We start from the raw sequence: 11,620 nt of genomic DNA, 5'->3' as shown, positions 1-11,620 counted from the left end.
GTTTCACATGCATTAGCAATTTGTTCCTCAAATACTTAAAGGAGAACTGTTGTAAATCCTGACCATTAAAACTCATTAACAATTTATTCACACATTTAAAATAACTATACAGTACTTTGTACAATTCCGTCATATTTAAAACATTAGCGTTTTTAAAGACTTAATAAAATAAAAGGTAAGTGATGGTGCAGAAAGTTCCACTGTTGGTCCAGTTAGATATGGCCATGCTGTACATGATAAAACTTAGATTTCTGGATTCATATGTGAACAGACTACACACACTTGTGCAATATCATCATATTCGTATGTTCTTTTCAAAAACGTGTCCATAAGCCTCAGTCCAGATATACTCTAAAATGGAAAAAATGAAAATCATGTTAAGTAAGCCGTTAGCTATACTTTCACAGATGCATTTAACTAAAATGTACATGAGATTCCAGTGGCACAAAGATGAACAGATGTTTACACATATTCTTTAAAACAGAGTAAAATACCATTATTTTGGTAGCTCATTGTCCTTTCCACTATAATTATTTGTGTAATTCATGAAAACAACCCACTTGGCCAGTATCCTGCGTTTTCCGAAAACTTCAATCCATGTATACAGTTGAATTCAAATTAGATTTTTTTTTATCGTTAATCATGTAAACACAGGAAAGTGACGTTTTAAGAAAATCAGTTTTCCAAAAACATTAGTGTTAGGAAAACGTTTTGTCATGTAAACGTACTGCAGGATGGGAGAGGACGGCTTGGTTCAGTGTGCAGTAAGACTAGGATGGGAACAGACAGGGCTTGGTTCAGTGTGCAGTAAGAGTGAGGCATGAACTAGCAGGTATTTCAGATTTAGTAAAAGTTGCAAATTTGTATGCTGTATTCAACAGATTCTCATCCTGTACACCTCTCAATCCCCAGTGTGTGCAAACTGTCCACTCCTTGCAACAGCTCATCCATTTCTTCATAAACTACTGTACCTTACATGCTTGTAAATTCTGAATGTACTTTACCTAGGTAGAATTAATCTGCTGCTCAACGGTATAATTTCTGTTTAAAACTATAGTTGTAATAATGGAGTTTTCTTTTGATAAATACTATTTATTTAAATTAATATAACTATCCGTAACTAGACAAATGGATCCGTGTGAACTGATCGGTGACTAAAATCTGACATCCATTTATAATTTTACAGATTTTTGTGTCTGACAAATACAACAAAACAGAAAAGCATAATTTGAACTATATTTTATATAATCCAAATCATAAAGCGGTTCCCATTATGTGCTACTAACTTGCCAAGCAAAACTGATAGTTTCCTGTCTTGTGTATTGCTTCTTTTTAGATCTTGTTTTGTTCATCTTTTTTACAATCAAAAAATTTAGTAGTTGTAGCATTTACAAAAAGTACTACTGTATTGTTGGTCTTGTGATCCAGCATTGGCCAACTGGGACGCAACTGTTAATCTAGCAAGGACAAAGTCCCCAACATTTTTGATCTATGGACACAAATAGGAATTTAACAAAACTTGTTCTCCCAGCACTATTGTTCAGGTACCATTGTTCAAGTTCTGTGTGTCCAAAAAGTTTAATCATTATTGCCGCTATTTTTATTTATTTATTTTCCTGGCTAGAAATATGGATATATTAATCATCACATGCATAGGAATGTCAAAGTTTGCACATGTGCAGTACGCTATCAGATTAAATTTTCTGAAGTGTGTTTACATGACAAATTGTTAGCTTTCAGAATAGTATTAGTATGTTTTTGGAAAACGTTCCGGGATTTCCGAAAAATGTCAAAGTTAAAAAAAGCAGACAGACAATTTGAATAAAAAATAAGGAGCTCCACTCCTACCTCCCCCTAATTACTAAGGCTTCCTCCAAATATATTAATATTTCCTAATTGGTGTAACTGCGATAATTAAAATTGTCAAGTTCAAAATTCCAATTGCATCTAGCTCACTCTGTATCTCTCGCTTTCTCACGCTCTCTCTCTTTGTTCTCAATCCTCGCTCTCTCGCACACGTGCAATGCAGGGTCGGTGGCGCCGTCTCCCTGTGCTACAAAAATACTGAGCTTAATCCAATAAGAGAATGCTTTCAAGCACCATGTGTCTTATGCAATTTCAATGGGAAGAAACAGATAGGCAAAGCCCATGGAATAAGTGCCACCTTTAGAATTCCACCTGCAGAGGGCGATATTGCTTGCAAGCTCTATTTTTGTACTGCTAACACACGCACACATACAGAAACTTGTACTATACGTTTTGTGGTCAATTACACACACAAACACACAACACACACACGTGTGTGTAATATATATATATATATATATATATAATTATTATAAAAATGGGGAGGTGCTGCCTCCCCTGAGAACCCTCTCTGGAATGAAGTATCCTCTGTGTATACACTACCCTCCAAACAAGAATTGAATGTCAAGTACAGTTCGACCTCCAACTAATCCTTCCTCAGTGATAATATTCATTCCTATGCAGCCTACCTGTAGCCCTTGGACTGAAGCCAAAAGCTTGAGTGTAACATATAGGGATGAGCTGGGGTTTAGCTTTCCCAGCTGCCTCCCTGAAATTCCACACCAGTGTATAGAGTTGGTGTTGCACATTTCCAAAACCAAGTCCATTGTTCTCTCGCTGCTGGAGGAAATGGAAAAAAGTAAAAGGTTAAAAGCCAGGTCTGAAACGAACAAAGACAGCAAACAAGTACACATTCTAAAAGCTTATTACTGGAAAATAGAAGGGGAATCTTATTAGATCTCAGTTGACTACCACAGACAAAGCCCATGTCAAAACAAAACCTGGATGACGTTCAATAGAAAGAGAGCTTTAACAATAATACTCAAAAAGGAGCAACACTTGGTGGGGGGGGGGGGTTTACAAAGCTAACAAAACATGACCTAGAGGCTCCCAAAGATGTTCTATGGGATTAAGGTCTGGACTTCCTGTTAGCCAGTCTTCTGTTCTATGAGTTTAAGTGAATACTCCACTCCAATACCTGCAGTTGGTTATTTTACAAGTGATGTCAAACGGCTCTTCTAAATTTACAGTGTCCGGGATCAGCTCCAGGGAAAGCCGGACATCTCCATAACCAGGTGCCTAAAAACATAAGAGAGACTTAATATTGTAATATTATTTCATGTTCTGGCAGATTTTAGAAAATGTACTGAAATAACTAAATCGGCCCGATTACAGACATGATGTGCCAACTCAAATGAACCCTCTTTTGAGACAACCCCCCACAAACCACTCAGACGAGTTTGCTTCAATAAGCCAGCAACTTTCTGTAGCATTTAACTAAACCCTTTATGGGCTTGTTAAAATGATCTCTAATGGGAACTTCATTTCAACTAGGATGGAACACAGAGTAGAAGGTCTAATTCATCCTTAGACTTGCCATTCTCTGAAGCTGACTAGTTTGAAGCCGCCCCCGTTCTCCAAGGTTTGTTTTCCATACGATGTCCAGTTTTCCAATCACAGTGACTCCCTTAATCACTCCAGCCTTCTCTGCAAACTCAGGTTTGGGTTTCAGGCAGTACAGATACTGACGCGTGTCCATGGGCTGCAAGTAAGACATCTTCCCAAAGGTGGATGCACTGAAATGGGGTTTTCATTTGTTAGAACACAGGATAGTGCTGAATTGTACAGTACACACAACCACCATATAAATATGGGGATACTGTGAACACAGTTCCACCAATAATTACATTTTTAAATAGTGTAAAAAGACAAGAATTTCAGTATGCCCATCCTAGTAACTCATGCTCAGTTTTAACTCACCCCTCCTCTCCTGTGGAGACTGTATTAAGCTCTGTCACATTGTACATGACTGAGGGTTCCAGCGAGACCTTCTCCATAAACATGGGGGACGTTGTGATGTTCTGAATCTGTGCCTCCAAAAAGACTTCGTCTGTCTGTTGGGTCAAAACATTTGATTAAATTAATTCATGTGGGCGTCTTGCTTTTCTTATTAGTATTGTATTGGGATTAGAGATAGAATATTGTGATTAGTTCATGCCTGCGAATCACGGTACTAGCGATTATTATCATAAGCATAAAAATCAGCATCCAAAGCGATTAATAAATTACAGGTCTGATTAACTTCATTTAGAAAGGGATGCAGGATAAACTCAGATAAAACAATAAAATCACAACTACCCCTTTTGCATATATTCACACAAATACCATTGGTGACTGATGTTATATCAAATTCTTTAAAAATTAATTTCCCCCGACAACAGCCAGTGATCTGCATGATACACTGTATAACGTCACAGCACTGATCTAATCTGATGTTTGCAGGGAAAAAAAATGATTAAAAATAACCCACCACATCATGACAGCCTTGTGACCCCACCAAGTCATGACTTGACCACCTCTGTAAATCAGGCCTTGACCCTTTAAACCAAAGTCCGCCATTTGTGCAGAATTGAAGTCAAGCCTGCAATCTTCACACGGTACTAATTGCTTAACTCTTTCAAAACATTCTACCTCTACACAGATAACTCTACTCTAAACTATGCAATGTTCTTTTTAGCAATGTATAACTTCAGAGATTACACAACTCTACTACACATTGTATTAACCTTGTTCTAGTATCCACATAAGAGTAAAAAAATCAATTAGATGTCAATTAGTATCAGTTTGTGACAGACTGGGGATTGCAGCAATCATAATTTGCAAACTTTTAAAATGTACTTCACCAATAAGCTACCACCAGGGCTGGGATCAATTCCTGTTTTTCAATTCCATTTCCTTTAAAAAAAAAAATCAATTCCCAATTCAAATTCCCATTTAATCAATTCCAACACATCACTGATCAAAATTGCAATTAGCAGTATTCTGTTAAAATGAGCTTCTCACAGTGTCAACTACTTGAATTGAAGTCCCTGTTAATTAAAATTGGCTTCAAATGAAAAGTAGTTGAAAAAAATCACAATTATTTAATGTCTCTAAACTATCAATTCCAATTTGTTCAAGGAATTGGAAATGGATTTTAAGATAGGTCTTAGAAATAGAATTGGGACTGAAAAACAGGAACTGACCCAAACCCTTGGTACCACCCAGATCACAAATTTCCACTGCTCCCCACACCAGTGTGACCAATTTTCACACACTTGTTTTTAGTGCAGATTACATTTAACAGGCGTTCAGAGCAAGCGTTAAGTAATGAAAATAATGAAAAAGCATTTGTCTTGCAAATAAAACTGAATTTTAAAAAAATGTCAAAGGTTTAAAAATTAAAATGCATCTAATCTTTCGATGGGTTGTTGCACTGCCAGGGATGCTTTTCCATTATCTTTGAATTTCTCAGACTTCTGGATAACAGCCAGAGATACAGTAAGCAGTACAGACATTGGCAAAAAAAATAAAATTACCACAGAACTGAGGTCACTCTAATGGAGATAAGAAAAAAAAAATTGAGGGTTATACTCTAAAGAAAATGTTACTATCAAAAATTAGCAAATTAAAAAACAAAACACCCACAATGGGGTAATATACCCAATACTGCACTATAGCGACACTAACAAAACCAGTGTATATGCAAGGCACAAGCACTGTTGAATAAAATATCACAGTACCACACTGGTTTTTACTAGTCAGCTTTATACTGCAGCATGAACCTAGAGCTACAGCATACATTTCTCATTTCCAGTATGGCACAAATAACAGAAGCTACATGGTGCTCTGCTCAATGCAAGGATGTTTAAATCTGTTACAAGGCTAGCATGAAACATTTAGCAATGATGAAGATTACTTGGCATTCAGCCATCAAATGAAATGCCATCTTAATGCTGAAACATTGTAAGATGTGTTACAGTCTGGGGATTGAAGCAAGACTCCCTCTGCATAGCAGTTAGTGCCATTCCAGGTTTTATGAGCTCAACATGTGATTCAATATGTTAACGTAACATTATTCAGCAGGTTTAATTTGCCTTCGTGAAGCAAAATTAGTTAATTCTATAGCGATGCAAAACTTTTGGCCATAGCTGTAGGTCACTTTTGTGACACCTCAAACTAGGACGGCTGCTGCCTCATTGACACATTATAAAACTCCAGAGGCAGGGATTCACCGATTAGGGGGTTACTCTTCTAATGGAAGTTACTATATAAAATAAATGACTTTACTCAAATCTGAAAATCAGCAGTTGTTCTGGGCACTTTTCCAAAATAATCATTGTAAATGATCAGAAACCTTTACATCCACCACAAGCTTGCTGTCCTATTTAGTGCCTGCAATATATTCAGTTTATGTATTTGTACAGAATGATTTTCATCATACCAAAAGTGAAGTAAACAAAGTTTTATTACTGGTCACCAAGCTACAGTCTTCACACTGCAGCCAGAATAACTAGGTATACAGCATTTACATGTAGCTTGCAGCTTAATTTTTACACTGTGCAAACATAGCGACACCATGCAAGGTGTTGCTATGGTAAGGTAAAGGATTGACTCCCAAGTTCTGCAACGATGCTGGACAATCTAAGAGCAGTCAGTCTTTAAATAAGCCTAGAAACGTTTTCACTAATGTTACGTGTGATTTTTCATTTTTCTTTGAACAAAAGCTGTCTCCGCAAACTTCAGAACTACTTTTTAGATAAAAAGAAATAACTATTGGTGTACATCCTCCATAATAAGAAGTGTGCCTTACCTCTGCATTGTAAAACTTGGTCTTCACATCCAGTGGTTTGAGAACCTGATTAAAAAGAGAATGCAAGCTAATAAGTCACCCATAAGTCCAAACTCCTGCTTTTTAATTTAAAGATTCTTCAACACAAAAACTGGGTCGACCAAATCTATTGACAGAATACCTCTGTACACCATAAATCTCCAAAACGCTAACTTACTACAGACAGTTGCTCAGCAAACTTTGAACTGAAAGCTATGGGTTTATTTAACGAAGGGGAGCCCAGCCTTGTTCAGTCATCCTAGTTAGAAGACTGCAATTCATCTAATTAAATTACTGTTTGTCAAGGACATGCTGAATAGCTCAGAGATGAAGTCTGGACCACAGGCAAACAACAAGCAGTAATATTACACAACAGTGTCATTAGGGATCACACAGCAAAGCAGCACGAAGGTTTCTGTTTATTCAACTATAAGCAGTTTCAAGCGCACCTGAAATTTGAAGAATTTTCTGAAGTACAACTTCTCTCCTGTCTGGGTGGTGTAACTGACTGCACACACCAAACTGTAATAAAACAGAACACAGGAAATAAAAACACAGCGATCACAGGCCTCATCTGATACGTCAAGGCAACATCAGAATGAGTCCCTTTAGAAAGGGGGAAAAATAAAACTAGCTTACATGTGTGTTCCAATTTCTTTTACTTCATGATGAATAACATCATCGATACAGCACTCAGGGTTAAGATCCGACACAGAGGAATTGGATGCTGATAGGTTTAAACGTTGAGAGCTTGTCTGAAGATCTGCCTGAGGATCAAGATTTAAAAAAAAAAAAAAAACACACACGCCTAGTGTTAAGATTAAAGAATCCTCAACTCAAACCTTTTTTGGACATTAATTTATTCTGATTTAATCAGAAAATTATGAAAAACACCACCTTACTAGTACATACTAACAAGTGAGCATTGTTACATTACCACTTCAGATCTATTATCAGATCGTTCTATCTATTAACAGATAGTTCTGCATGTAAAAGCTAGTTAGTACTTGATCTCAACTAGTCAGCCTACAGAGAATCATCTCACTTCCCTGATCTTATCCAGCTATCGTTGTAAATAACCTCTATTCCTCATCCCTATGTCTACATGTGCTGGGAAAGACCAGCCTGTCAACATTAACTTGCAGCAGAAAACTAGTAGTCAGCTTTCTTCCTCTGAACAGAAGGCCACAATTGATCTGTTTTTGCTCCAATGTATCACATGAACTGCTCACCCCTAGTCCGCCCCCCCCAGTCCCTTCACCTGCTCCTATCGTACCTTCACCAGAACGTCCTTCACAACTTGAGTGCTATCATTATGCACACTGATGTAGCTGGAAAAGGTTTCCCCCAAAAAGATATTTCTGAAAAAAAAAAAAAAAAAAAAAAAAAGTTTAAGTCGTACTATTTGAAATCATAATTTAATTTATTAAAAAACTTCCAATACAACAAGCACTTTAGCAAGTACTCGTTGGAATAGGGCTAGTTAATCTGAATTTTGTATTCCCACTAAAGCACTTAATGCTTCATACCAAATTAAGACAATATATAAAACAGTTCAGTACAATCCTGTGGGTGAATTTTTTTTTAGGCCAATTCAAGTATTATTCCTTTAAGCACTGATTCCACAGTGTAACAATTTTTTTTTTTTTTTGTTCCTGGGTAGTAAGTGTTATTTCCTAATTGCTTATGTCAAAAGTACAGAAAATGGCTATTACTCCCCACAAACTTTGCTTTTGTGACCAGGGCAGTGATATTTCAAAATATAACTATTTACAGTATAATCGTACATCTCGAAAAACTACTCACTTCTAAATCTTTTGTAGTCATTTTTGTATTACTTTAGTATAAATACATGTTAATTTGGATTCATATGTTGTTTTTTTCTGACTTTATGTGAACGAAAAGACACACATTTGCCCGTTTTCCCATTGGAAATAGTGATATTTTGAAATATCACTGTCCTGGTCACAAAAGCAAAGTTTGTGGGGAATAATAGCCATTTTCTATACTTTTGAGGCATAAGCAATTAAGAAATAACACTTACTACCCAGGAACAAAAATTGTGTTACATAGTGTTCTTAGTGTACACATTTACTTGTTGGCTTGTAATGGCAACAGCAGATCATTACAGACTTGTATGGCATATGAAGTCATACAATGTTCAGCTAATCTGATTACTCTTTTATATTAATCTCCGATTCTGACATTCAGAGTTATTAAATAATAAAGCTATGCTGTTTAGGGACTGGGAGCTGCAAAACAGGGACATCAGCGGATCGTGCAGTAAACTTTAATAAATGCTATGGAAAACATCTGTTCCATTACTTCTTCTGTTCAGTGCTGCAGTTTCTGTGTGTGTGGGGGGGTGTGGGGAGCACTTTCTAATCTTACCCAAAGTTCTGTGGAAGTGTCAACATTTCTCCAAGCATTATCATCTCAGCCCCCTTTATTGTAGACGGGTCTTCCTTCATAAGATGGCCAAAAAGGTCTCCTGTATGAACATCACCATAAGTGCCTTAATTTGTTGTAAGCTTTGGAAAAGGCAACCTGAGGCAATAACGACATATTTCCAAATACCTGGCAGGTCTCTGTCTTCACATGTCACAGGCATGTTGGTGAACAACGTTGGTTTTGTCAACCGCATCACTGGGAAGAAAACAAAAATGTGTTTAGGATTTATAATCTTATCTTTTTATTTATCACTTTCAATATGAACTGGCCAAGTGAGAAAGGCTTAAAATCCATGTTTACATATAAAACAAATTGTTACTGTTGCTTGGTGGCCAGGTGTCATGCAATAATCATGTCAATTCATGAAATGTACAGAAAAAAAAAAAAAACACCACAGGATGAAATGTGGCACAACCGAATTTGGAGAAAATAACTACAGTATATAAATATATATTTTGTAGATATGGTTTGTTTTAAATACATATACTTAGCAATGTTATTGCCCCCCCCACAGTACAAAATGTCACAGAATACCCATACTGACCAAGGTCTCGCTGGATGTTTACATTACAAGTAGGAGGTTTGGAGGGCCTCATTGCTCAATGAGGCCGAGAGGCAAATAAAACATGTTCAATTCTTGTCACTTCATTAGGTGAAATGACTGGTGGGATTGTGGTAGGTGTTAATGGTGGCTTGCTGTCACTATGTGGGAACCACGGTTTAAATCTTGGTAAAGGTCTTGTTGGAAACTCCTCTATTGCTTTTTCTGCTATTTCCAACAACTGGGGTAGGTTGTTTTTTCGTCTGTAGTGCAACAGTACATCCATACCAGTAACAATCTGTTTGTGCACATTTTATTTGTTCACACAGCTCCGTCCGATGGAAAAAACGACACCAGACTCTTACCACGGATCGCCTCTGATGTCCATAGTAGGTCTGAAGACAGCAGGACCTGAAGCTATAGTATGGTGAAGTTGTTGTCATACAGGCGTTGCTTTTCAGGACTACCTACTACAAGTCTCTGGTTTCCACCACCCTCACATTACATATAGATGTAATCCAAGTTTCTATCTTCAGATCACATTACAGCAACGACTGAACACATACATTTAGCATTTTATGGTCAGCCTTGGTGTTTCTGTTTTTATTATAAATTCCTAACAGCACAATCATATTGTGCTTTTTGAAGAGCAGCAACATCAATTTAATTATTTGATTTACACAGATATATACGTGTGTGAGAGAGCGAGAGAGAGAGAGAATTTATGTACAAGAAAAGCTTGTACAAAAAGTATTTTTTGATATTAAAAGTACAAATTCAGAAACACCTTTGCAGGGTAGTATAGTATTTGTGAAAAACATGCATCAAAACTTAAACACAAAACCACAAAAGGTTTTTTTTTTTTTTTTTTTTTTATACCATTCAAAAACAATATCTAATCAACATTCGCAGATATCAAGATTCAGTCCTCCAACTTTACTGTCCAGTAGTTTTTGAACTTTACGAGTCCACCTTTTGGCTCAGAAGTACAACAACAGTAACCATATCTTCACACGGCATGGTGTTTCCGTGTAGTTTTATAAAATAGGCGTTAGTTATGCTAAAACACACTTTATGTTATTGTTTTTCAACTAACACAGTCAGGATGCCCCTTCCGCTTTACTGACGCCAACGCTTACTAAGCGGTTAGGTGTGGTGACGTTATTATATAATAATACAATCGAATAATTGTTTTATACAATGGAAAGTATATGTTATGCAGGAAGTCATGCATCATATTTATTATTTTATTTTGAACCATGTACCTTTTAAAGCAAGCAGATGCTCTTGTTTGGCCTGATTGACATCCATCTTCCCGGAATCTGCTTGAACTTTCACCTTCATTGCAGCGATGAGTACGGAATGCAGTTGGGCACAGACTCGATTTAAAACTAATGCGTAAAAAAAAAAAAACGTAATCCGAGTTTAGTTTTCCACTTTTATTTGGATTATTAGCGCCGCCTACTGGATCTTCTATAATTTAACACGTTCCCTTTCATTACTGGTTTTCAAACTTTGTACGCCCAATACCGCTTTCCAAATAATCTTGAGATCCAGAAAGGATAAACAAGTACATGTATCGATATACTTATTACTCCAATTACACAAACATACACAATACTTGTCATCTGACAAACAATGGCGTAGAATCAGAGCCAAGAGTGAGTGCCCTACTCTACTAGACAGTGTTATGGCAGGGCAGGTGTATGAAAATGTAATGCTGGTATGATTATTATTTTTTATGTGTTTATTATTAGATTCCTGTCGGTTAACTGAATTGTTGAAAAATGGTTACAACCCTTCTAAAATTTTACCTTTGTAATTTTGCAGTTTTACCATGCGTTTGCCGTGGCTATGGAAAACGCCTGTAAGGTAAATCTTTGGTTCCTTTAAATTATATGAAGTGCATTTATTTCTTGTTAACAAATGTCTTATTTTATTGGAGGCCGTTA

At 36.7% G+C, this 11,620-nt stretch overlaps 1 protein-coding gene across 4 annotated transcripts; it reads right to left on the bottom strand.

The window, feature by feature from the left end:
• Nucleotides 1-61: 61 nt before the first annotated feature.
• Nucleotides 62-11,041, bottom strand: LOC121316949 (trafficking protein particle complex subunit 13-like). Of its 4 annotated transcripts, none has more exons than XM_041252354.1 (13): nucleotides 10,934-11,041; nucleotides 9,254-9,322; nucleotides 9,068-9,167; nucleotides 7,953-8,037; nucleotides 7,316-7,443; nucleotides 7,126-7,198; nucleotides 6,659-6,703; nucleotides 5,385-5,402; nucleotides 3,787-3,920; nucleotides 3,404-3,602; nucleotides 3,005-3,105; nucleotides 2,496-2,646; nucleotides 62-351 (listed from the first exon to the last, which is right to left on the bottom strand). In XM_041252354.1, the coding sequence occupies exons 1-13, from the start codon at nucleotides 11,010-11,012 to the stop codon at nucleotides 244-246; spliced, it is 1,290 nt and encodes a 429-aa protein (XP_041108288.1). In that variant the 5' UTR covers nucleotides 11,013-11,041; the 3' UTR covers nucleotides 62-243. The 4 variants fall into 4 exon arrangements, with proteins under 4 accessions (XP_041108288.1, XP_041108298.1, XP_041108307.1 ...); XM_041252364.1 differs by having other exon boundaries at nucleotides 2,496-2,643; XM_041252373.1 differs by lacking the exon at nucleotides 5,385-5,402.
• Between the last annotated feature and the right edge of the window lie 579 nt (nucleotides 11,042-11,620).

This window comes from Polyodon spathula, chromosome 1 (assembly GCF_017654505.1).
Source record: "Polyodon spathula isolate WHYD16114869_AA chromosome 1, ASM1765450v1, whole genome shotgun sequence".
Lineage (NCBI taxonomy): Eukaryota > Metazoa > Chordata > Actinopteri > Acipenseriformes > Polyodontidae > Polyodon > Polyodon spathula.
The sequence above is the reverse complement of the archived record's forward strand: the minus strand, read 5'-3'. Positions and strand labels throughout refer to the sequence as shown.